This window comes from Podarcis pityusensis (genome assembly GCF_964106645.2).
Source record: "Podarcis pityusensis genome assembly, chromosome: 4".
Classification (NCBI taxonomy): Eukaryota; Metazoa; Chordata; class Lepidosauria; order Squamata; family Lacertidae; genus Podarcis; species Podarcis pityusensis.
The window spans coordinates 56,757,883-56,785,728 of NC_138027.1; the positions used below are offsets into that span (position 1 = coordinate 56,757,883).

Consider the following 27,846-nt stretch of genomic DNA (forward strand, 5'->3'; position numbering starts at 1 on the left):
CCTCAGACCATGTGGTGGGCTGGACTATATTAGGGGGGGGGGTGAACGAATTCCTATGCCCCACAAATAACCCAGAGATGCATTTTAAATCAAAGGGCATGTTCTACTCATGTAAAAACACTCTGATTCCCGGACTGTCCGCGGGCCAGATTTAGAAGGCGATTGGGCCAGATCCAGCCCCTGGGCCTTAGTTTGCCTAACCATGGTCTACAGCTATGCCACTGGGGGCGGGTGTGCTTTCCAGAGATAGCTTTGTTCACCAGACTAGCCCTTTTCTATAGTTTTATAGAACCCTTGCCATGTAATAGAAAGGGTTGGGGGCAGCTTTGCTCTCAGGAGAAAGCCTTGCTGCTGGGTCTAGAGTAGGGGGAATAGCAAGGGTGCTAGTGGCAAGGGATCATGGAAAAATAACAAAAAGTGAATAATAATAATAATAATAATAATAATAATAATAATTTAATAATAATAATTTATTATTTGTACCCTGTCCATCTGGCTGGGTTTCCCCAGCCCACTCTGGGCTGCTTCCAACAAAGATTAAAAATACATTAAAATGTCACACATTAAAAACTTCCCTGAACAGGGCTGCCTTCAGATATCTTCTAAATGTCAGGTACAGTAGTTGTTTATCTCTTTGACATCTGGTGGGAGGGCGTTCCACAGGGCGGGTGCCACTACCGAGAAGGCCCTCTGCCTGCTTCCCTGTAACTTTGCTTCTTGCAGTGAGGGAACGGCCAGAAGGCCCTCGGCGCTGGACCTCAGCATCCGAGCAGAACAATGAGGGTGGAGACGCTCCTTCAGGTATACTAATAATAATGCCTTGCCTTTTAAAATTGCAGAGAATAGGTGATGAATGACTTTTAGCAACCCTGGCAGTGATGCAGTGCATATTCATACTTCTCAAGCAGTTTATACCAAATAAGGTGTTATGATGTCACAGGTTCCAAGCACAGGACACTCGCACAACCATGGTGATCTACATTCTTAAAAGGTGTTGGAGACTTCAGCTGAAGCAAAATACACCTAGAGTTTTAGCAGGGCCCATCCTACAGAACATGAGACTCTGATTTTCACGGGCTTCCAGTCCATTTCCAAGGACAATAAGTGCTGGAAATTACCTTGAAAGCTATAAGTGGCTGTGGTACCTAAGAAAGCACCTCTCCCATATGATTCTGCCTACTCACTGTGGTCATCAGAAGAAGTCCCCCTCTCCTCAACCCATCACCATCATAGTTTCAGTTGGTGGAGATGTTCTTTGTTGACATGCTAGCATATCATCGACAGCATTTTTGTTTTTACTTTTGGTTTGGTTTAATCACAACCACTACTCCTGCGGTGCTATAGTGTTGTGTGATTGCTGCTTTGCAGTTTGTGGGTGTTTTTAAATGATGTTTTCCTTTATTCTTCTGGTGTCTTGTGAGTCACTTTGGGGGCCCTTTGGCCCAAAGAGAGGGCAGAAGTATTTTGATTAATAAACACAAACCCTATTAATTACAATATCTGCAGTAAGCAGGGAGATTTCATTTCCCCCAAACAACTCTGCAAGATGGTTTTGACTGAAGGGGAAATGCAATTTCTCACTGTTAGGGGATATTGTCTGGATTCTCCACAAATAACACATTTCTCAGATGAAGGGAAGAAACAATCTGGAAGGATCCTAAGGGTGTTTGACAGCATTACTATATCCCACCAGTATCAACTTTCTCTTTCCTGCTTCAGTTTCACCAACGGTCATTATAATGGGTTGTCTCAGCTGTTTGTGTCTTGGCTTGTCTGCTTGAGGCCTACCGAATCCAAATGAAGTCCGCTGAGGGTAGGCTGGAACTGCAAAGATAAGCAGACAGCAGCAGGTAGCAGAAACCAACAACTGGGTGGTAGCAGGAAATCTGGTGAAGGACAGCTAAGAGGAGTATCTAGGTTATCAGGATAAAGAATTTGCTGAACCGTGGACCAAAGTAGACAACTTGCTCCAACAAGTGCCAGAGTTGAACTGATTTCCTGTATGTTGATACAGACCATGGTATCTGAATTAAGCTCCAGCCCTCCTTGGTAAGGAAGGAGTCCTTAAACAGTCTACGCCCTGGTCAAAAGGAGCAAAAACTTATTTGGTGCTCTGTGGTTTGTTGAGATCCCTCTGGCATCTCAGAAAAGAACTGTGAGGTCCTGGGCATTTGGTGAGGTAGATCAGATGGCAGGTGCCTGCTTGTATGGTCAGGGCTGCTGGCTCCTTGTTCCCTTTCCAACAGTGCTTCTTCCTGTTTCGCTAGGCTGCAGAGGCGACATGGTATCTGTGTCCACTAGGGACTGGAGATGCTTTGACGCCTTTCTCTGAATTAGTACCTGTTTCTGGCAGATTCTGATCATACACAGAGAGATGCAGCAATTTTGCATGCTCATTTAAACCTTTCAAAGCAGCATGAGAAGATGCAAAATTGTAGGTTCTGCTCATGAGAAACAATTCAGATGGCCCATTTGCCTCAAGCATCTTTGGATCTAGAAACGAACTTAACCAGCCAATTATTAGCATGCTGGTCATGTGATTTGGCCCTAGTTGCCCTCATCAATACATTTTAAACATCCCACAAACACGATACAGTGGTACCTCGGGTTATATATGCTTCAGGTTACATACACTTCAGGTTACAGACTCCGCTAACCCAGAAATAGTCTGGAATGAATTAAGTATTTAACCCAAGGTACCACTGTAGTAGTGGGACGCGGCTGGCGCTGTGGGTAAAACCTCAGCGCCTACGACTTGCCGATCGCATGGTCGGCGGTTCGAATCCCCGTGGCGGGGTGCGCTCCCGTTGCTCGGTCCCAGCACCTGCCAACCTAGCAGTTCGAAAGCACCCCCGGGTGCAAGTAGATAAATAGGGACCGCTTACCAGCGGGAAGGTAAACAGCGTTCTGTGTGCTGTGCTGGCTCGCCAGATGCAGCTTGTCACGCTGGCCACGTGACCCGGAAGTGTCTGTGGACAGTGCTGGCTCCCGGCCTATAGAGTGAGATGAGTGCACAACCCTAGAGTCTGGCAAGACTGGCCCGAATGGGCAGGGGTACCTTTACCTTTACCTTTACCACTGTAGTGGGACCATGATAGTGTCCCCTAAGTGCAATTTTTTTTAAAAAAAATTAAAAATCTGGAATGGTTAGCTTAATTTTATGGCTATGGCTTGCAAGCCATAGCCAGGTCTATGTGAGGGCAGAAGTACTGCTTTGAACCAACTTGCCCTTGCCCTTGGATCATCCTTCATTCTAAGCATGTATAATATATGTTGATGCATAGTCACAGTCATATTAGTTTTGACTAATATGTACAAGGCTTCCAAAAAGCAAAATGTCAATCCCTCTCTAATGTTTGGTCTTTGTATCTATAGTGATTTCTCTGTGACTATCAGCTCCTTATCATGAGCAGAGAGCGGTATCTGAATTCAATTAAAAAGAATGACCCTGGAGCATTAAAACAACTTATTGCCGGCTTATTGCAAAATCTTGATTCTATGCCTCCTACCAGGTACAAAATGTCATATACTTTGAAAACCCTTCATGCAACACTTTCTAAATTGTCTCCCCACCCCACAAAAGAAAATAATAATAATTTGGAGTGAAAACACACACAAGCATCTGGCTTTATTCCAAGATTACTCTCTGAAGAGCACTTATATTATTGAAGGACTTGGAAGATAGACAGCTGCCTGAAATTCTAATACAAGAACTTGCTGTCTAGATGTTATCCGTTTCATTTATCAGTGGTGAAATTCTATCTGTATGATGCTGGGGGGGAGGGGAAGGCAGAATCTGGGAAGTCAGGAGAGGCAGATTCTATCTCATTTAGTCAGGGTTCAGTTAGAGGTAATGCTGGAGATTATTTTTCTCCCTGCATAAAGATATAATTAAAATAACTTGAACTTTCATCTCCCAAAGAATGTGGTTGCTGGTGGGAGCTCATTAAATGAATTCTAAGCTATCCTTCGACTTGACCCCACAGGGAGGCAAAGTCCTCCTTGTGCCATTGTCCCATATATTTGAAAGGATTTCACTGCAAACTGCAAATCACAGCACTTCATACATTACAAAAGACATGGGCATCGGAGCATGTGAGAGGGCTACAGATGAGTAATACCATATATAAAACCCCTATGAATGCATGGATCCAATTAGAGGAAACAAAATAAAATAAAATAAAATAAAATAAAATAAAATAAAATAAAATATTCCTTCCAGTAGCACCTTAGAGACCAACTAAGTTAGTTATTGGTATGAGCTTTCGTGTGCATGCACACTTCTTCAGATACACTGAAACAGAAGTCACCAGACCCTTATAATATAGTGAGAGGGTGGGGAGGGGTATTACTCAGAAGGGTGGTGGGAATGGGTAATTGGTTGATATGTGTGGTAGACTGTTAACAACTGCAATTAGTCTTACTGGAAAAAGCAAGGGGTGAGATGGCTAAAAAATAGCTTTATCATGTATAATGAGATAAGAATCCAATGTCTCTATTCAGACCAGGTCTCTCCATGGTTTTAAGTTTGGTAATAAGTTGCAATTCAGCAACTTCTCTTTCCAGTCTATTTCTGAAATTCTTTTGTAATAAGACAGCTACTTTGAGATCTTGTATAGAATGTCCTGAGAGATTGAAGTGTTCTCCTACTGGTTTCTTTGTCTTGTGATTCCTGATATCAGATTTATGTCCATTTATCCTTTGGCGTAGGGTTTGGCCTGTTTGTCCAATATAGAGAGCTGAAGGGCACTGTTGGCATTACTTACGGACCAATTAAAATGGTGTTGTTAAATTACATACGGTATTTACAAAGGGAATGTGACATTCTAATAGGAGTAGGAGTGTTCCCCTTTTCCATCAGAAGGCCCTGCTTATTGGCCCCACTGCTAGTCTTCATTTAAAAAACAATAAATGGGTGTGTTGGGAACTCTGGATAGGTATTTAAGAAGTAGATTTTTGGGAACCAACAGTGGAAGATGAGAATGTAACTGGGTGTATTGACTGACTCTTCAGTGATCCATCTTTGAGAGTTGACCAGACAAATTGTATCTACCTCCTATCAATGTGGGGTGCAAAGCGTGAGAAAAATATTCCCCCTCTGCTCCAAAATAGGGGAGTATGGGTTAGATGGCAGAGAAGAAAGCCTGCATGATAAGATGTTAAAAAAGAAAAAAAGCAGGTCAACATAGTAACCTCTAGAAGCAAATAAGCAGAGGAGTTGCCTTCCTTCTGCCATTAGAAGGGCAAAATAGGTACATTACAAATACCAGTAAGTAGGCAAGACTGGTGGGAAGGCAGGGGAATAGTGGGCTAAATAGTCCTCAATAGCCACTTGTCAAAACAGAATGTAAATACCAGGAGTGGAATTAGAAATGCAGACATGCATTCATTAAGTGATTATCCAAAGAGGGAGAGCAAAAGGGTCTATGGTACCATTCTGCAGGCGCCTTTTGTTTTAACCTTTAAGAGCCTGCTGAAAACTATTCTTATGCTTATGCCGTCAATTAAGAAAACATATTTCTGAAACAGTTAGTTAGTTGGTGGCCTCTGTTTTTAAATTTTGATGTGTGTTTTTTTATTGTATATGCCTATTCTTCTTATAAGCCACTTTGGTATTTTTTATGATATAAAGGTAAAGGTACCCCTGACAGTTAAGTCCAGTCATGAATGACTCTGGGGTTGCGGCGCTCTTCTCGCTTTAAAGGCCGAGGGAGCCAGCCTTTGTCTGCTTCCGCAAACAGTTTTTCTGGGTCATGTGGCCAGCATGACTAAGCCATTTCTGGTGAACCAGAGCAGCGCACAGAAACGCTGTTTACCTTTCCTCTGGAGCGGTACCTATTTATCTACTTGCACTTTGACGTGCTTTCGAACTGCTAGGTTGGCAGGAACAGGGACCGAACGAGAGCTCACCCCGTCGCAGGGATTCGAACCACGACCTTCCAATAGGCAAGCCCAAGCGGCACAGTGGTTTAACCCACAGCACCACCCGCGTCCCTTTTTTTATGATACAACAGTATATAAATACTTTCATAAATTTATTTATTTCATAAATACCACTTGACTATAAACTGAGTTTAACTAGGCTCTAAAAGGCTAGCAGCATTCTTTCAAGGCAGGGCTGGCCTGCCAATGAGACAAGGTGAGGTGACTGCCTCAGGTGGCAGAATCCCCAGGGGCTGCAGATCCAGCCTCCAAGGAAAGTATTGCCTGCTGCCACCATGCGTTCCTAGGAGGCCAGATATGCTGCCTCTTCAGCAGCCTCCCCCTGTCCCTCCTCCACAGCATCCTCTCAGCAAATAGGAGGTGCCATTAGTCTCCTCCCATCCCTAGGGAGGAGATGGTGAGGGCTGGCCTCCGGGGTTCTGCACCCACCTATCGTGATTAAAAGAAGTCCCCTTTCCCCTTGCTACGGTCTTTGATTCCCAGTTCAGCCATCAAGTAAGGTTGATTTGATCCGCAGTGTTGATCTTCACTCTGCCTCTGTTTCTGATGTAGATCTTCCCTCTGTTTCTGATGCAGATTCTTCCATGGTGGGCGGCGGCGTGTGTGTGTCATTTTGTGGTTTGCCTCCGGTGCATTGAGCCAGCCCTGCTTCAAAGGCATATTTTTGTTGTGATTAAAACTGAATTAAACAATGTGACGCTTTAGGTATTTGATGTTTTTAAGGAATAACAAGTGATAGCAGCATGGCTATTTCAAAAGGCTATGGTAAATATTGAATGCAGCTGGAGGTAGCTGGGGGAGATGCGCAAAGGACAAAATGTTAGTTCAAAATAATTATTTTTCAACACAGTTTTGGGCCAACATATCTACGCTGTAGCATGTTGGCTAGTGGTAGAATTGCTGAAGTAGTTCAGGCCAACACTTGATGGAGCTCAACATCACAACTACAAGTAGCTGCAGATGCCTCAAAAATGTTTGGAAGCTGGATGTGATGATAATGATGCTCATTTCATCTTGTCAAGCACCATTAGAGGCATACTGCTCAATAGTTTCCAGTTGCGATATCTTGAATTAGATAAACCCCCTTCTAGAAAAGATAGAAAAACAGAAAATATATTATCAATATAGAAGTGGTTCCTATTTCTAAAAATTAAAAATGGGCAGAGACAGAAGCTATAGGTCCAAATCCTGACTTAGGCTCAGTAGAAGTTCAGAATTAGACTTCTGATCAGAATTATGTATTATCTCAGTCAAAATCAGCACAAGTTTTCATTAACTGTTTTGGAGAGTTTGAAATGGAAATATCAGTTGTTCCATCTGCAAAACAGGTTTTGTGTTTGGTGACATTTAATTAGAGTTTTATGACTAGAGTGATCCCAAACAATCAGGGACCACATAAGGAATGTAACGACACAATTTAGGGCATATGTAGCTCAGTGAAAATAGAGGCAATGTTTCCAAGGCTGAGCACATGAATAATCTTAACCAGTAAAAACTGAAATGTATTGTCTCTCTAAACCAGTAAAATGCTCTTAAGTTGCCTGGAGATGTGCAGCACGTTCCCTTCCCATTTCCAGCCTATTTGCAAGCTTAAAGAGGCAATGAGTCTATAAATGATAATTTAAAAAATCCTTATGTGAGTAATTGGCAGATTGCAAAAATGCCATGGGAAAGGGGAATGCAAAAGGGGAATGTAGACAGCATTTCTTCAAGAACACACACAGACTGCAGATACAAGTGCCCCCACACGTCTGCAGCTGTAAGATGCAGAGATGTAAGAGTTTCTTACTTGCATGTGAACACAGAATGCAAAAGGACATGTCAGTCTCTCTTCTGTTTGCATGACAAAGCTGTTCTGTGTATCCTGTTTCTAAGTAGGAAACACGAGGAAGCTGTGGAGTGGGATGGATTTCTGAGATTCCCTTCTGAAAGGATCAAGGAACAACTTTTTAACTACATTGGGGCCTATACATATAAAGTGGGTCTACACTGAACAGGGAGAAGGACCTTGTCACCTGCCCAGCTCCCAGTGTTGCCCATCTGGATTAGTCCTGCCCCAACGCACTGAGTTGTAGACATCTGACAAGGATGACTGTTCTAATGGGTCCTGGTTGTATGGAGCACTTATGCTTGTAGGGGCAGCTCATTAGATGCCCACACTTATTTGTAGACAATAGGGGATTGGGGAGAGCCCAGCTGCATGACACAGGAGGTGGGGCCAGTTGTGTGCCCCTCCCAATGGTCACTTGATAACTTCATGTGCTTAGGGCGCCATATTATGAAAAATTACCCAGGTCCACCTCTGATTATGGTTCACATTGCCTAGACCAGTCTGCAGTGTAGATGCTCATTTTGAAAAGCAGTTACAAGGCTTTATTTTTCTTTGGGGTCAGCTACGGGTGGCGCTGTGGGTTAAACCACAGAGTCTAGAACTTGCTGATCGGAAGGTCGGCAGTTCGAATCCCCGCGACGGGGTGAGCTCCCGTTGCTCAGTCCCTGCTCCTGCCAACCTAGCAGTTCAAAAGCACGTCAAAGTGCAAGTAGATAAAGAGGTACCGCTCCGGCGGAAAGGTAAACGGTGTTTCCGTGCGCTGCTCTGGTTTGCCAGAAGTGGCTTAGTCATGCTGGCCACATGACCTGGAAGCTGTACGCCAGCTCCCTCGGCCAATAAAGCGAGATAAGCTCCGCAACCCCAGAGTCAGTCACGACTGGACCTAATGGTCAGGGGTCCCTTTACCTTTACCTTTACCTATGTACTGAAAGTAGCACAGCAACCTTTTCCAGGTGGGTGCTTCCTTTTTGGGAATATAACAGCCCCTTTACAGCAGATTGCTATTATTTAAAAGAAAAGAAAAAATCTGCAGTTCATATCCTGAGATGCTTATCAAATTGCTTTATGAATCATGCTGCTTACCTGGGCCATTTGCAAAACCCCAGGGTAAGAGAAGGCAAATGAACTTTCATTAAACTGCACTGTAGCATCACATATATTTATTACATGCCTTGATTTGGCTTAGCTCTCGCCTCTGAATGCTTGGGGAAAGAAAAACAGATGCTAAGTTTATTATGTCCTCCAGTTTTGGTCTTAATTAACCAGGATAATTATCTGACTTTCATTTGTTCCCAATTATATTACCATATCCCAATTATATTGCATTAATTCTGTTCAATGGTAATTGATTTCAAGGCTCAGTGGCCCAGCACATTTCAGAAGTTCATTCTAAGTTCAACAGCAATAACATCAGATCCCAATTTATTGCATCCATCAGCCATTAGCAGATTGGTAACATTCGGTCTGTCTATTCATTTGCTCTGTCAGTCCCTCAGACCACTGTCTGCTGGAATGTTTCTTTCTGCTATGATTGCAGGAAGATTTGTATTTGAATTATTTAAAGAAAAATAAAACATTTCTTTATTTCTATGACTGTAACTAGATAGGAATATCAAAAACCTGCCTCTGTAACAACCAGAACAGCCCTTTTGTTCAAAATGGGGTTTTGCTTTTTAAAAACCACCTTCTGTTGAGAAAGATGCGCCCCTGAGAGATGGGCTGTCCTGAATAAATTGATTTTTAAAAATGAAGCCCGTGTGAGCTTTTATTTATTTATTTATTTTTACATCAGAAATGTTTTAATGGGAATGAAAGGAATGTGTTTAGGCAGGCACAAGATGTCACTGCTATTGTTCTCATTTAGCTTCTTAACAAGTTTATCCAGTGTTTCTCCTCTGAGGGGGAAGGGTGAGAGGAGGTGTTGAAGGAAATTGGAACATGAGATAAAAGTTTAATATTAAATTATAATATGATATTGATGATAATTAAACTTGGAATAGAAAAGGGGATAAGAGGCGAAAGCTATTGCAGGAAGGAGAAAGAAAAGAATGTAAAAGGACCTGGGAGGAGGAATGGTTTGTTTTGGGGGAAGGGGGAATAAGTTACAAGTTGAGGGTGAAAGAAGAATGGGAGAAGAAATTACAGAGAATGGTAAGACATTTTGAGAGGCATGAGGAGACAGGAAGGGAAATGTTTTTGTATTTTTAAGCCTTCTCTGCTTAGTACCTCTGGATAGCAAATTCTGCCTAAAATGGGGACTGGACTGTCACAAAAGCTCCAGAGCAAATGTCTGTAGATAGCTTCAGAAAAACCGATTTTTAATTATAATGTTCTCTCCTGAACTTGTCAGTGACTCACCTTCCTCACCACCCACCCGCTCCACACACTTTTGAGGCTCAATCCAGTACAGAAGTATTATAATGTTAAACCCAGGGCCTTTTTTCAGGGGGAACTTACCAGAATTCAGTTCCGGCACATCTCAGATGAGTTCTGGTGCCTGTCAGGTAGATGCCATTGCCATTATAAGACAAACAGGGACGTGTTCATGGTGAGTTCTGGCACTTTTTTTCTAGAAAAATAGCACTGCTTAACCCCCTTCAAGACTATAGGTACTTCCCTTTTCATAGCAGCTATAGCAGCACTGCTGTTTCTTGGCAGCACATAAAACCCTCAACTTTTTTTACCTCAGAAGCTTAACTAGTTTTATATTGGCGATCTTCTCCACTAAGCCTCTGACTCCCAGTTCCCGAGAATCACACGAGGGGAGATCTCTGTTCCACTCAGGTCTTGCTTGTCGGCTTCTCCTAGGCATCTGGTTGGCTACCATGAGAACAATATGTTGGAATAGAAGGGTCATTGGACTGATCCGTCCGTCTCCTTCTCTCAGGCTAAACACTTCTGCCTCAGGATTGACTGATCCTTCACATTCTTTCATGCAATTTCGCTCTTCAGCATGGCTTCACTTTACACATAGGCTTCAAATCTTCTGGGAACCAAAGGACTGAGTTAGTGGCCTGATATCTCTGGTGGTGCTAATCTATATCACAAAAACACTGCCATGTCTGTCACTGGTGCTTATTTGTGAGCTTATATAAAATAAAATGATTTTGTTTATTTATTGCATAGATAAAACCAACTTGCAAAAATTACAGATTGCTTCTGTGTCCTCTAGCAGTTTACTGTGTCCAACTTGTGAATGGGTGTGTGCACATGCAAATTATGCAATTCAAGTTGGTGGCGTTCAGATGCACCAACTTAATGACAATTTCATCAACTTTACTCTCCTATTAATGTTATTTCTAAAGTTTGGCTTTGATTATCAAACTGCCCTATATTTACTTCTTCTCTTCTCAGACATAACCATATAAAAGAACTTAAAAGGCTTGCAAGAGTAAAGAATAGGAACCATATTATATTCAGTCTTATGAAAAATCAAATAAGTGAAAAATGTTAGGTAAATTAATGCTTTATCTACAGGGTATAGAATAAGACTGCCTTTGGAAATTCTCTTTCTTCATTTTCTCTTAATTGTTTCTATTTCCTTTGGAAGGTGGCCTTCAGTAAATACTGTAACTCAAGAGATATCATGGAACTCTTCTGTATTGCAACTGGTTTGCCAAGGTAAATATTTTTCCAATGCAATTCTATTTTTTATGAATGCTACTTGTGTTACTTTTCCAAAGGGCTTAGAGTGACCCCAACTGAGTATGAGTATTCTGAGGACTACTATGAGTGTGAATTGGTTGGCTATCATGCTAGCTATGGCCTTTTCATAATAATGAAGAAAATAGGAATCTCACAATGAAATTACATCATGGAAAATATAATGTAAATATATTTGCTTTGTTTGTTTCATTTGAAAACACTGTATTCTCCTTTTGGTCTAAAAAAATAGTTCCCGCAAGCAAAAAACATCTAAGTAACAACTACAAATAGCACAAGATAAAAACTAATTGAGTAGCACAACATACCTGCATAAAACTCCAAGGAGACCAAACTCCTGATAGAGCTCTGAGCAAATGTCCATTGGGATAATAGCATGATGTCAGAAAGCAGGAAGAGAAGCTCATCTAAATGCTGAAAATATGATAAAGAGATCAAATTTGTCATTAAATTTAAGTGTCTTGCTATTGTCTACAAGCACATACATGAAAGATAAAACAGAATAAAACAATCAGGTATATAATATACAGCTCCAATACATTCATTTATTTATATTTATATAAAAACATTTTTATACCATTCTCTTAAAGGTAAAGTTAAGTCCAGTCGCGAATGACTCTGGGGTTGCGGCACTCATCTCGCTTTACTGGCTGAGGGAGCCGACGTTTGTCCACAGACAGTTTTTCCGGGTCATGTGGCCAGCATGACTAAGCCGCTTCTGGTGAAACCAGAGCAGCACACGGAAACGCCGTTTACCTTCCCGCTGGAGCGGTACCTATTTATCTACTTGCACTTTGACGTGCTTTCAAACTGCTAGGTTGGCAGGAGCAGGGACCGAGCAACAGGAGCTCACCCCGTCGCGGGGATTCAAACCGCCGACCTTCCGATAGGCAAGCCCTAGGCTCAGTGGTTTAGACCACAGCGCCACCCGCGTCCCGTATACCATCCTCTTACAAAATGTTAAATGAATATACAAATAACTCCAAATAACCAGAAGCAAAACAGAAGGACCTTTACTGCATGATTGAAAGGAAAGGAGGTAAGGAGTCAAATGCACCTGACGGGAGTGACAGCTCCACCACTTGGGTGCTATTATGGATGCTTTTCAAAGGAGCCCTTCCTGGCTTTTATAGCTTCCTTGAGCTCCTCCAGATGACCTGTTAACTGAGCATTCACCCTGTTTGCCTGCACAAAGTTTACATGGAGATTATGCAATGTTTGACCTTTATGGAGCATTTGTTCTGATTTGCTTTTATGGAGGTTATATGTCTTCCCACTAATCAGTTGTCTATCCCACACTTTTTAGTACATTTGCCTCTCACTTTTGTAACCACAAAAAGTTGGGTGGGGAGTTAAGTGGCTCTGTTGTACCAGAGTGCTTTAATTCGTGTTTATGCACAAATCTGCATTTCCAGAATGTGATTCAATCCCTCCCGCAAAACACTGACATCCTGGAAGCAACTCTTGACTCTGGATCTTAGATCTCTGTTTGTAACTTTCATGTTCAGTAATATGCATTCTATCTGAGCTTCTGGTATCATGGTTTGGAATAACTTTAAAATTAGAACAATGCCACATTTATATGCTGCTTTTCTGCTCCTCAATAACCAACAAAAAAAGCCTACAAGTTATCACCAATAATACTCAAGCATCTAAAAACAACAAAAAGTGGAGCAGAAGAGGTGGGGGCAGGAAGAGGAGATGTGGAAGTCCTTGACTGTATGCCAGCCTGATCTCTCTCTCTCTCTCTCTCTCTCTCTCTCTTTCTTCTTCTTCTTCTTCTTCTTCTTCTTCTTCTTCTTCTTCTTCTTCTTCTTCTTCTTCACTATCCAATCCTGCAGCTTCTCCTGCCTCGTAACTCTCGTCTCCCGGCTGTTACAGGTTCCTCCAGTTCATTCATCCCTGCCTGCTCCACCACTGGTGGAGAAGTGGCAGTGGCATAAGCGCTGATTTTGGGTGAGATGGTGCTAATTTCTCATGAGATCTCACTAAAAACATGCACGATCTCTCACATTCCACAAGATCTCACATGTTTTCAGTGCCGCTTCACCACCGGTGGCAGAGAAGGTGGGGCAAATGGGTGACACCTTGTGGGCTTCCACCATCTGAGGCAGTGGCCGCAACCCACCTAATGGCTATGCTGGCCCTGTCTGCACCGTCTTGTTCCTGCTCATGTGTCTGCCTACTCCCCTTGAGAGAAACCAACATTGAGATTTTATTACAATCAAGTGTTATATAAAAGTTGTGAAATAAGTAAATAAATTTAAATCTCTCTCTCAAGCACAAAAGAAGGGGCGAGGCAAAAAAAAAAAATCCCTCTCTGAGAGCAGGAACATCATTTTCATCTTCTGAAATGAGAACTAAGCCTGGACCTTATTTTGGATATCAAGGACATAGCACCATCACATAGTTCTCTTACTTCTGTTGGCTCTCAAACATCTCTCCATCTTCTCAACAATGTGCACAGAAGTGGAATACAGTGCCATCCATCACTACTGACATCAACAGAAGTCTGCCATCAACTTCCTTTGGATGTGGTTGCTGATCTGGCCTGTGCTACCATCGTGCTCTTTGGACAGCAATGCTGGCTTATGTGGCTCACATCCCTGTATTTAGAGTGGCACAAGCAATAGCAGATGGCACAGTAGGGCTGCACTGCTTACTCCCCAGCTGAATTACTGCTGGATACCAAGAGCTGGGGATGACAAGGAGGTGACGAGGTTGACAGAACCACCCCATTCCTCCCCATTTCCACCCTGGTGTGGAGCAGCGACCCAGCTGAAGGGTGAACAATTCAGCCTCTCCCATGCCATCTGCTACTGTTCACTTCAACATAACTTGCACTGATGGAACCTTTTGAGGGTTGGATCTTCCAGTTAGAAATGCGTCATACTTTATCTTAAAGACTCATTGATAAACATTCTGTAAAATGTTAATAAGTAACATACGGTTTTCTAAATGACTAATAATGTTGTTACAGAATCAAGCAGGTGACTAGATTATCAGTGCTCTTCTGATGTCCTTAAGGTAGGGTTGGCCAGAGAACTTTTGGTGCCTGAGGTAAGATGTACCACCGTTTAGGAGGGAGGAAAGGCAGTGCAGCTACTCCATAGAAATGTCTGCTTTTTGGTGAGTGTCTGAGACATGGTGAAAAGGGACTGTTCCATGAGGCGTTGCTGTTGCTTCCCCTGGCATTGGCTTTCAGCTGAATCAAGCTGCCTGCGAGGCCAGGTTGGGATCTCCCACCCCCTGTGGAGCATGCCGCCTGAGGCAGGTCGCCTCAGATTGCTTCATTGGTGCACTGGCCATACTAGGGTTGCAGGGCAGGCAACATGGCACACCTTTCTAGCCGCTTTCCACCTCTCAGAATTAGCTGTCTCGCTCTGCCTCATGGTACAGCCGGCCCTGTCTCAAGACATGTGCTGTTCACAGTCTCAACATGCAGTCACCCATGTTAGACATTCATAAATTGCCCTTGAATTAATAAGTAGAGCCTATAAAGCTTTGCAAGTCTGCAGTGCAATCATTTCAATGTTCCTCACTGTTGCTGCTGTGTGTGCCTGCTCTCTGCTTCCATCAATGTAGGTCAAAGCACATCACCAACCTGCGCTATGTTGCCTTAGAGGTTTTAGTTAGTCTAAGCCTTTCAGGAAGAAATTCATTTTTCTCACAAACATGGATTCAACGCTTTATTTCAGTTCATCAACTCAGAGATGCCAGGATTAACCTGCCTGGCGATTGTGAGCAATATTTGACCCAGAAAACAGGTCCCCCTGGCCTAGATATGCATGGGCTGGATGTAGCAAGAGAAAGATGCTCAGCATATGCTCAGATATACTCCTCTCTGGAGACCCTGCAAGTGCCAGAGAATTAGTCATAATGCCATCAATTCCCAGATGCACAGATGCTCAATCTGTTGTTTTAAATGTGAAAGAGATCTGACATCCTAGAACACCCTCCCTACACGAAAGCCACTATATAGGGCAAGTGGAATCTGTTCCAGATCACAGTATCTCTCTATCCAGAACATTAAACCCCGTAGAGATCCAAGTGGCAAAACACTGAGAGTCTGATGTAAGAAAACTCATGCCATGTGAAAATAGAGAAGCAAATAATCTCAAGGGGCCGCCTTTCATTTTTCTGCTTCCTTCTCTTGTATTCACATGTCAGACATGGATCAGGACATACCTTTGGCATTTTGTAAATAAATGCATCGTGATGAAGCATTCTGGAATGTGCTAGAAAAGGTGCTAGCATGGACTGGGAAATTAGCCATACTAAAACAAATGCAGTAATGTCTGACCTTGGTGGTATAGATTTTTTATAAGAAATGAAGTTTTGCCTTTTAGAAGCAGGCTTACACATGAACAGCCAGTGCAGATGCAGTGAAACTGAAAGAAGCTGAAGAAACCTTTGTCCTTGTTTATTACTAATAGGAATGCGGATAGGAGAAAGCAGCTAAGTTTCATAATAAGTGAGGGTCAGGATTGGAGCTCTCTTTGAGGCCAGCTGGGGTGACCTGAGGCCACTTTAACCCTTAGTTGCCTATCCCTCTGAGAAGACCTCTTCTGACTGTTATAGGAAGCAAGGAAAGGAAAACAAGCTTCAAGCTTCAAGCTTACTCATTGCACATTACAGGGAAATGTGAAAAAAGATACGAGTCACCTGCGTTTCCTCTTTCACCACTTCCTGTATCATAAGAGAGAGAGAGCTCAGATTAACAAAACAATGCAAAAGGTATCACTGTTTATGACAAGTATCAAAGAGACAGCACATGCCCGTTTCAGAATTTTACAGCAGGAATGCTCCATGTAATGAACCAGACTATCTCATTGGATATATATATTTGCTCACTACATATTAATTCTACCTTCTCATTTCCATCCATGTCACTAGAAGCATACAGATGAACCGTGATACAGTCAACAACTGCAGGAAGTGGTAATAGGAGCACATTCACAAGCCATGTGCCGCTTGTGGAGTAGCCACACTCCCAGCAGCCATGCATTCAGTGCTAGTGCAGAAGGCAGGCTATATGCATCTAGGTGTACAGGTAGCCCCCAGTTTATGCAGGGGTTGCATTCCGAGGCACCACACACTTTGGTGAAATCGCGTATGATTGAAACCCATTAAAAAAGCCCACAAACACCCCGTTCCACCCCAGCCCCCTTTTAGTGACATTTCAGTGATGTCTTTATGACATTTCCGGGTCACTTCAAGGTTTGGTGCACATATTGAATGTGCTTAAATGAGGGACTGCCTGTACATGCATATGCCTCTTCCACACAATCAAGAACTCTTGAATGGTCAGGGTTCTTGTTTATGTAGATGAGGCCTGTAGGGCATAGCTTCAGTTGGGCATTCCCAAACTAGTTTTTGTTCTTCTCTTAAATAATCTTAGCCATTTTCTTTCTTTCTCCCAGGTTGCAACATTTGCTTGATTTGTCAAAACAAAGATAGTAACTTGCAATTAAGTGGACGAGGTGGCACAAGAGACTGGTTAAATAAACATAGCCTTAAACATTGTTTTCCAGGAATACAACTATTTCACTTTTCACAGTAGATGACTGCATGGTATCCATTGATCCTACCATGCCAGCAAACTCAGAAAGGTATGTATGTTTTCCTATAACCGAAGCAAGTTCAGAAGAATAATGGTATTACTTATCAGTTGTATTTTATTTTATTATTTTATTTTTGTATGTAAGGCATAGATAATATGCAATGGAAGACTGCAAACATTTACTAAGAGTTTTCCCCCAGATCGAATCTTGTCCTAAAATAGCAACAGTCACATGCAATAAGGAAAGTGATTACACTGGAAATACACTGGAAAATGTGGGATAAAAATTGCTTGATACCACGCTGTGTAACCTCCCTGCTAACAAATCAAAATGAATGCTCAACCAAGTGCCAATACCATCTCACCTCCCCACAAAGTCTGTGCAACCAAATCAGGACAAATGCTCATTTGTTGTTAACAATTTATCTGTAAGTGACCTAAAACTAATACAGCTCTAAGGTTCCTTTATTTATTTTTCCCCTTAAAATTATATGCATGATTACAGCATGTGTGGTTAGATTAGATTGGATTATTAGAGCATATATCTGTGGAACAAACTGCTGCAAAAAAACAGTTAATGTGAAAATGCTTTTTTTCCGTCCCACTCAGTTTCCTGTGGAGACTCACATTTCCTAATCCTCCTTCTACTAGGAGAAGCAAACCAAAACATTATTCTGCACACAGACATTTTTGGAGGTGTGTACTCATTAATGCATAGCCCAAGGCTCTTCTTTTCCCAAAGCTCTTCATAATTTTCCCAGGCTTCTTACAATCTGCTCTGGGCGTGTTACTTCCCTCGCCCCCTGCCCCACTGCAGTTGCTTGTGCTGCAAGTTTTATTCACCGTTTTCTTCCCAGTCTATTCCTTGTGCTCAAGCAGGGAATGTGCTGCAGTGATCAATTAATGTTTGTGTGGCTGCATGTGTTGTCGACGCTGCTTGAACACAGCCAAGAGCCTGTGACACTCAAGCTGGAAGGTCTTTGTGAAATGTATGTTCTTTTCCCTAATTAAATTTTGAGCATAACCAGTTCTACAAGCAGCCCTTCTTCCCATGTTTCATGATGCTTGCATCATTTGAAAATGCATGCTTTGACTTCCCTTTTGTCTCTTGCAGAACTCCATACAAAGTAATACCTGTGACCACTGGGCAACAAACAGGTAAACTTTATTTTGTCCAAAATCAACTTTGGCATGATTCTCAAGTTTGTAAATCCATATTTAAATGGACTGTTGAATAATATTTCACCTACATGGGATTTAATCCAGAATAAGTTAGGTGCCTTTAAATCAACAGAAGACTTCACTTAAATCTCCTTGTTTTTTTTTTTTTTTATAAGAATTTTTATTGGTTTTACAGAATAATTTTAAACAATACAAACAAATAAAAAAAAGACATACAAACATGTAAAATTTCATAACCTTTTTTTCATGTCCCTCTCTTCTCGGACTCCCCCAAACCTCCCCTTCCTACATCCCGATTTCCAAAATTTATTTCAGCAAGTTCTAATTAATTTTATCAAATATATTTTTTCTTATTCTTTTCTTCAACTTAATCTTATGTCGCTGTAATCTCCTTTTCTTTCTCCAAACCTCGACATTTTAACATTCCTCAATTTTATAATAGTTCTTAAGATAAATTTTAAATTTCTTCCAATCTTCTTCCGCCGTCTCTTTCCCCTGCTCACGGATTCTGCCAGTCATCTCAGCCAGTGTCATATAGTCTATTACCTTCATCTGCCACTCTTCCAAGGTGGGTAATTCTTCTGTCTTCCAATACTTTGCGATGAGTATTCTTGCTGCTGTCGTAGCATACATAAAGAAATTTCTATCTTTCTTTGACACCAATTGGCCGACAATGCCCAAGAGGAAGGCCTCTGGTTTCTTAGGGAAAGTACATTTAAGTACCTTTTTCATTTCATTATATATCATTTCCCAGAAAGCCTTAATCTTCGGGCACGTCCACCAAAGATGATAAAAAGTACCTTCCGTTTCTTTACACTTCCAACACTTATTATCAGGCAAATGATAAATTTTTGCTAGCTTGACTGGGGTCATGTACCACCTATAGATCATTTTCATAATATTTTCCTTTAAGGCATTACATGCCGTAAATTTTATACCAGTGTTCCACAACCATTCCCAGTCAGCAAACATAATGTTATGACCAATGTCCTGTGCCCACTTAATCATAGCTGATTTAACTATTTCATCTTGTGTATTCCATTTCAGCAGCAGATTATACATTTTTGACAAATTCTTAGTATTGGATTCTAACAGTTCAATTTCTAATTTTGATTTCTCCACCTGGAATCCAATTTTCCTGTCTTGTTTATGTACCTCCATTATTTGATAATAATGGAGCCAATCTCGAACCTTGGGTTTCAATTTCTCATAGCTCTGTAACTTCAATTTATCTCCATCTTGTTCCAAAATTTCCCAATACTTTAGCCATTCAGCTTCCATATTAAGCTTTTTCAGCGCTGTAGCCTCTAAAGGTGACAACCATCTAGGGGTTTTACTTTCCAACAGATCTTTATATCTTATCCAAACGTTATATAATGCTTTCCTGACAATATGGTTTTTAAAGGCCCTATGCACCTTAATTTTATCATACCATAGATATGCATGCCAACCAAATGTATTATTAAAACCTTCTAAGTCCAAGATATCTGTATTCTCGAGGAGCATCCATTCTTTCAGCCAGCAAAGTGCTGCTGCTTCATAATACAGTTTTAAGTCCGGCAGGGCAAACCCCCCTCTTTCTTTTGCATCCGTCAGTATTTTAAATTTTATTCTGGGCTTTTTGCCCTGCCAGACAAATTTCGAGATATCCTTCTGCCACCTCTTGAAACAATCTATCTTGTCCAGAATTTGTAACGTTTGGAACAAAAATAACATTCTAGGCAATACATTCATCTTAATAGCTGCAATTCAGCCTAACATTGACAATCTCAAATTTGACCATATTTCTAGATCTTTTTTAATTTCCGACCAACATTTTTCATAATTGTCTTTATACAAGTTCGAATTCTTAGATGTCAAATAGACCCCTAGGTATTTCACCTTCTTTACCACTGTCAAGCCTGTTTCATTCTGGAACTTCTCCCTTTCCATGACTGTCAAATTTTTTTCCAAAACTTTAGTCTTTTGTTTATTCAATTTAAATCCGGCCACCTGACCAAATTCTTGAATTAGCTCCAACACCCTTTTTGTACTAGTGTCTGGCTCTTGTAAAGTAAGTACTAAATCATCTGCAAAGGCCCTTAACTTGTAATGTTTGGCTCCGACCTGTACACCTTTAACCTGCTGGTCATCTCTAATCATATTAAGCAACACCTCCAGAACAGAAATAAAAAGTAAAGGGGAAATTGGGCACCCCTGTCGTGTCCCTTTTTCTATTTTAAATTCTTCAGTTATCACATTATTTACAATCAACTTAGCCTTTTGTTCAGCGTATATGGCACCCATACCATTCTCAAATCCTTGGCCTACCCCCATCCCATGAAGATTCTTTTTCATAAAACTCCAAGAAATATTGTCAAAGGCTTTCTCCGCGTCCACAAAGATCAGAACTGCTTTAGTGTTTATATTCACCTCTAATAATTCCAAAATGTCTATTATGTTCCTCACATTATCTGATAAATGCCTTTTTGGGAGAAAGCCTGCTTGGTCCTTATGAATCTTCTCCATCAACACTCTTTTCAATCTTTTTGCCAGAATGTCTGCAAAAATTTTATAATCCACATTAAGTAATGATATTGGGCGGTAGTTCTTAAGTTGAGTCTTTTCAGTCTCTGTCTTTGGTATGAGTGTAATATACGCTTCTTTCCACGATTCTGGTGCCCTTTTCCCCTCCAAGATCTCATTACAGACTTCCTTTAATGGTTGTACCAACCACTCCTTCAAAGCTTTATAGTATCTGGAAGTCAGTCCATCTGGTCCTGGAGATTTGCCCAGTTGCATATTTTGAATGGCACTCTCTATCTCTTGATCTGTTATTCTCTGGTTTAGATCCACCTTACTTTGGTAGGAGATTTTTTGTAGTCCATACTTTTTAAGGAATTCGTCTATATCTTCTTCCTTCTGCGGTCCTTGTGAATATAACTTTTTAAAATAACTCAAAAAACAGTTTCTTATCTCGTTAGGTTTAGAAATATTCTTTCCATCCACTTCTAGACTTGTAACTGTATTTAGTTTCTGTCTTTTCTTCAGTTGCCAAGCCAGAAGCTTACCACATTTATCTGCTGATTCAAAAGTCTTTTGTCTCATTTGTTTTATCTTCCATTCAATCTCTTGATTCATCAATTCCATATATTGTGTCTGGTATAACTTAATCTCTCTCAGAATCTCCTGGGACTTTGGTTTTGATCTCAATTTCTTCTCTCCTTCTTTTATCTTTTCCAAGATCTTATCCTTCTTCTCATTTTGCTTTCTCTTTTTTACTGAATTTTGTTGAATTAAAAATCCTCGCATCACTGCTTTGCTTGCGTCCCATATCACTCTTTTTTCTACATCAGTTTTTAGATTTATTTCAAAATAGTCCTTTAAAGTTTTTTGAGCCTTTCTATGGATCTCCTCGTCTCGAAATAGGTTGTCATTCATCCTCCATCTGAATTGACCAGTTACTGTAAATTTCATCTCCATCTTCACGGCGTTATGGTCGGAGCAAGTCTTTGGACAGATTTCCACTTTCTTAATCTTTGGAGCCAACCCACTAGTAATCCAAATTTGATCGATTCTGGTCCAGGTCATCATTGCTTCAGAGAAGAAGGTTCCCTCTCTCTCGAGAGGGTTCCTTGTTCTCCATATATCAATCAAGTCCATATTTTCAGTCATTTCAAAGAAAGTCTTTGGTAGTCTCCCATCTCTGGTAATTACCTGTCTTTGTGCTTTATCCATATTTGTAGATACCACTCCGTTCATATCTCCCATCATAATTAATTTGTAATCCAAATAGTCCAACAATGTCTCATGCAGCTTCTTAAAAAATTCTGACTTCCCTTCATTAGGTGCATAGATCCCTAGTATCAAAAATTTTTCACCTTGAATTTGCACTTCAATTGCCAAATATCTTCCTTGTTCATCTTTAAATATAAACTTTGGGGAAAATTTTTCTTTTGCATAGATTACCACTCCTCTTTTCTTAACTTTATCCGATGAAATAAATTCTTGGCCTAATCTCTTATTGACGAGTAATTTCCTATGCAATCTTGTTATATGAGTTTCCTGTAAACAAATTATGTCCAGCTGCTCTTTTTTCAATAAATGGAATATGTTTTTCCTCCTTCGCGGAAGATTGAGTCCATTACAATTCCAGCTTAGAAGTTGCAGGGCCATCCTGAAGCTATTTACCTCCTGTCGCTCCGAGTAGTTGTTCTTCTTCTGTCGGTGATTTCAGTCCAAACGTCAGGTTTAAAATGTCTGTTGCGTCTTTCGTTTCTGATGTTATTTCCTCTCCGACTGTTCCTTTCAGAAGGTCTTCCCTGTAGTGATTTAAAAATTGATCTCAATCTTCTACTGATCTTATCCTTATTTTCCTACCTTTGAATTTGAAAGATAGGCCTTGCGGAAATTCCCACCTGAAAGGTACTTCGTTCTTCTTCAGCAATCCGACCAATTCTTTATAGTATGTTCTTGCATCTAGAATTTCCTTTGGGATATCTTTAAAAATCTCCACAAAAGACTTTTCAATCTCGAGTGTTCTTTGAAAATGCAGGCTCAATATTTTTTCTCTTTCCTCTCTTGATCTTAATGTTATTAGGCAATCCCTTGGCTTCTTCCTGCCTTGTGCTCTTCCCAGTCTAAAAGCAGTGACTATTTTAATTTCTTCCTTCTCTAACTCCTGTTGCCAAAAATCAGAAAATTCTTTAGAAAGGAAGTTCGCCAAGTTGTCTCCTTCACTTTCAGGCACCGCTCGTAGTCTTAAGTTTCTACTTCTCCTCTCCAATTCAAGCATAGACAGGGCCAATGTATGATCTTCTAGCTTTTTGCAAACTGGTACAATTTTTTCCTGTGTAGCATCCGCCGAGACTTTAGCCTCATCAGCAGAGACTTTGGCTTCTTCTGCGATTTTACGTATATTAGCAGAGTCCTCTAATATTTTATTAATAGATTCTGTATTAGATGTCACTCTTTTCCCTAATTCATTCACACTTTGTGTATTCTGATCAAGTTTGATTGAGAGTTCTGTCAATTTTCTACTATTTTCCGCCCCCTGCTTTGTCAAAGATTCCAAAGACTCATTTATTTTAACCAAAGCTTGTGTTACAGGATCTGATGACATTGTTGTTCTTGTCTGACCAGTTGCAGCTGGTGCCACTGGGATGCCTGGGACTGAAATTCTTCGCTGTGAAGATTTTGTTTTGTATTGTCTCCCAGACCTGGTTGTTGTCTCTTCTGATGCACCACTCATGCCTAGCCAAGGTCACTCTCGCAGCTGTTAGTTGTTTTTCAAGGGAAATTTCCACTGCCTTAATAGTTACAGCCCAATTTGCAACAGTTATCAAAGTGTCCTCTAGGGGAACAAAGTTTCCAAAGCTACACAAAATGTCTTACAGTCCAAAATTCCCCTGAGGTTTCCCAATAGTCAATTGTAACAGTTCTTATATTTTCAGAGTTCAACAAACCAGTAATTTAATGTCTCTCCTGAGCTGAGTAGTTTGAAACAATGTAATAATCTAAGTGACAGCTCACTGACAGTTCTCTCTCTCCAGGTTCCTTTGCCCCGGCAGTCCGTTTCAGGAGTATTTGACACAGCGATAAAAAGTTTTAAAATCTTTTTCTGGCAGGTTCTAATTCCAAATTCCTCCCCCTTTTGCTCCTGCCTACCAAAAGGGGGAAAATTCACAGTTTATGTCTGGTTCTCTTCACTCTTTGCGATCTCTCAATGGTTGCAGCTTTTAATCCTTCTTTGCTTTATCCTTATGCAGTCCGGGAAAGGCTGACTTCCTTACTTTAACCAATCCCGTTTTCAGCCAAATTTCAAAAAGATAATTGTAAATCCCAATTAAGTCAGTCTTACTCACTGGTTTTACTTTGTAATCCAATTTTCAGGAAGGAATCGGCGCTCTCCGGCTATGGCGATGCGGCTTCGCTTTACAAGCTGGGTAGCGGCTCTCAGCACCGCTTCTCCCCCCGCTGCCGTTCCGGAGCCTTTAAAAAGGCTCCCTTGCGATTTCGGGGGGGCGCGATGGTGCCCACCGAGCCTCCTTGTTCACAGGCTTCCGCGCCTGTAATTTTTGAGGGTCCCCGCTTCGCCGTAGCGACAGGACCCGAACTTGTAGAGCAGACCCCCTCCGGAGCTCGGAGGGAAATCCGCCATTAACCGATGGCGCCGACCGGTTTTAGCTCTGCTCATCATATTTTCGCTGTGGGAGCTATGTTTTCATAGTATCAGCCCATAAATCTGCTATAACTTCTAAAGCTCTATAGTACAGTGGTGGGAAAGGCCCTCAGAACTGGCACACACATAAACACAAAATCTGGTTGCCAGTGTTTAAATTTTACAGCAGGTACCCATGGAATGAACTTGTGATAAAGCAGTGCCCACAGCACTATTGCAACTCGTAAATGGCACCTAAGTTTTGTTGGAGTTAATGTTTGCAACTAAGGGCATGTCCAGGCTGTTGCTATTCTGTAGATAGTATTCAATCACAATCCAGGAATTTAGATTGCACAGTTGAAGTGGATTTGGTTGTCTTACACAACGGACCAACTTCCTCCAAAATTCAGGCTTTTCCCAATCAGGAAAGTGAGTGGAAAATAATGGAAACTGTGAGATAACAATTGCTCAATGTAATGTGAAAAAAATCAGAACAAGTGCTCAAAAAGTAGCCAACTTTGCATATCCTTCCTGAAAACTTTGTGCAAACAAATCTGGGAAAATAGTCAGTAGACAGGTGATCTGGAAGTGATGAAGCTTGCTGGAGCATTTCTGTTTTGAACTCAAAAATGCCCAAGTTCAAATGGCAAAAGAAACCACATCCAGTTGCATCATTTGTGAATGGCACACACATATTTAAATGGCTGTGTTTTACATGCAAGAAGCACAGAATTTTAGCCCAATCCTTTGCTCATGGCCAAAGCCATTAGTGTTAAGTGCATTAATAAACGGACGTTTAAATACTCATGTGCCATTCACAATTCATAGTACCACATTGTAGGGTGTTGTTGCTATTTTTGCCACTTGAACTTGGATGTTGGTCATACATGAGTTCAAAATGTAAAGCGTGGATCAGCCCTTCATACTGAAGGGTGGGTAAAGCAATTATCTGATGATAGTGATGATGATCTTTAAAACATTTGAGGGGGGTTTGGTAAGAAAAATTGTGTTTTACAGTACCTTGTCCCCAATCCAGAGGAAAAAAACAGTTAAGTTACACCAACTTCAGTGGGACCACCAGAACTAACTTTCTGTGAATAAGGGTCATTATATTTGCTTTTGGGTGTTCAGAGGTATAGACTGCTGTCACTTGTGTTGTCAAACTTAAGGGCTGAAAAGGCGCACTTCAAGAGAAAATATGAGACTCTGGGGATTTCAGCTGAGAAAGGGAAAGAAACCTACATGCTGAAGGCTCCTAACAAAATCACAAAAGCTGGCAGGCATGGAGCAAGCTAAGAAAGAAAACAGATGGCAAAGGAGAAGGCCAAAGAGGTAGTGTTTCATAAGCAGAGTTATCATTTCAGAAGCAGTTAAATTGCACCAGGCCTTTCCACAGAACTACACATGTAAGGGGAGAAGACTGAAAATGTTCAGTTAAAATGGAGGCAATTCCAATTTCAGAAATACTTGTGGAATGGTTTTTTAAAACAACAATAATAGTTCCAAACATCAGCAATGCTATTCTCCATAGTAATGCCTCACCATTTATTGAGCCTCTTTCGTTTATTTCTTCTTAGTGCTGCCAGTTATTGATTCCTTTATATTTTCACTCATTCTTTCCCATTTCTGGATGGGAGACCACATCTAGTCATGGTGAAGCAAGGGGTTGAGTGGGAAGAGTAGCAGCCACAGCAGCATGACCACTGAAACATTTTCTTTTTGATGTCTGCTTAAAAACCTTTTTCAAGTGAGGAGCGCTACTCCACCTTCTCACCCTTGTCACTGTATGCCTCTTCAGAAAGTGAGCAGTTGATGAACAGGCAGCAACAACAAGAGCAAGCAGGGGCAGCGGGCTTTGGGGGTGTGCCCCCTGTGGGACTGTGACCTTCAGCAGGTGCCCAACAGTTGCCTTAACACCAGCCTTGCTGGAGTGGAAAGATCTGTAGGAACAGGCCCGGCTCACCCATGAGGTGGAGTGAAGCTGCCACCTCAGGCGGTGAAAACCCTTGAGACGGTACTCCTGTGAGTGCCCTACCCGCCCTGTCGCATCCACTAGCAGAGAAGCAGTGCAGCATTGGTGCTGATTTCCAGCAAGTTCTTGCCAAAATCTCATGAGATATTGTGGTGTACGATGATCTCATGAAATTTCAGTGAGATCTCACTGGAAATTGGTGTGATCTCACTGGAAATCAGTGTCGATTTCTCCACCAGTGGCCCTTCCCATTTCTCCTCAAGAGGACATGCTGCTGCTGCTGCTGCTGCTGCTGCTGCTGCTGCTGCTTAGGAAACAGCACCTAACAAAAAAAAACCTTGAACTGAAACAAGAATAAATGGCTGTACCCTTTTTGTTCCCTAATGGGTTATGAGGTAAGAGATGGCAGAGACTGAAGTATTCATCACTGCTTCTCTGTGGAGCATTAGCTTCTTATCACATTGCCAGCGCATGTCATAGTCTCTTCATCTTACCTGGAAGCATCCTTGTCTACAGCTATCAGTTGTCATGTCTATGCCCTTCCGGTGAGCATGCAAAGTTATCAAATAATTGACAGAAAACAAAGACGACAACAGTTTATCTCCAGGGACCTCAGTAGGAATAGGAATGTTGGATCGGTAGAGATTTATACAGCTGTTCTGGTAGGAGGCTTGTGTAAGACACTGGGAACATGGCTCTTGATAGATAAGCCAATTTATGGTGTTTACGGCGCTTCAAGGGAACCCCGCAGAGTTTGTTTAAAAATTAAAGATCTGCCCTATTGCTCTTGTGCCAGTTTTGCGATCTGACACCAAGATTAAATTGTCTAATTATGTCAAGACATGACACATTTGGATTAAGCAAGAATGTTTTGCTGGCAATTTCATCTCCATACAGAACACATCTCTCTCTTGTATTGACTCACAAGGCTTAAGATTTATCACAACAGTGCTGGAAGTGGGGGTGGGAGGACTGTATACAACACTTCCATTGGCCTGGCTCCTGATTGCTCTTTTGAGTAAGGCTTTTCGAATCTCAACCCAGCCACGTGAATTATTCCCAGGGAGTGTTAAAAATGAAAACCAGAAGTCAAGGGTAGGGCATTAGTGGTATGGAGTGTTGTTTTGTGTGCTTGGTCTACTGCCCAGTTGTATCTGTCAGGTGATCATGCCAAAGTTCATTCACAATCACTGCATCTGTAATATGAATTTGTCCAGCTGGTCATGCTGTGTCACAGGTCAAGCATAATTTGCCTGAGTAGTTATTATTTGACCAGGCTGCTTTGCAGATATATGCACAAACATCCTTGCTTTTGCCCCTTAATCTTGATGATCACTGTGAATCTATGCAAAATACAAAGGCAGTTGCGCATATATATATATTCGTTAGTGTTAACTCTTTAACCTTTGGTGAAACTCTCATAGACAGCTGTGTGGCCAAACTGTGTTGCCAAACTAAGCGGCCATTTGGTGATTAACATCTCCATATGAGCCAATTTCCCAGTCGTTTCCTGCAAAATCGAAATCTGGATCAAAAACCTTCATGTGTGTTTT

The 27,846-nt window shown here is 41.4% G+C and overlaps 1 protein-coding gene across 4 annotated transcripts in view; it reads left to right on the top strand.

Moving 5' to 3' along the window:
- PDE9A (phosphodiesterase 9A) overlaps positions 1-27,846 on the top strand; it is a 74,174-nt gene that overhangs the window by 1,618 nt on the left and 44,710 nt on the right. For 2 of the 4 annotated variants that reach the window (XM_081003614.1, XM_081003615.1), the window contains exons 2-4: positions 11,325-11,395; positions 16,972-17,049; positions 18,115-18,158. In XM_081003614.1, the coding sequence (XP_080859740.1) occupies positions 11,325-11,395; positions 16,972-17,049; positions 18,115-18,158 (193 nt within the window). The remainder of the gene's footprint in view (positions 1-11,324; positions 11,396-16,971; positions 17,050-18,114; positions 18,159-27,846) is intronic. The other 2 variants (XM_081003616.1, XM_081003617.1) reach the window with 1 other exon arrangement.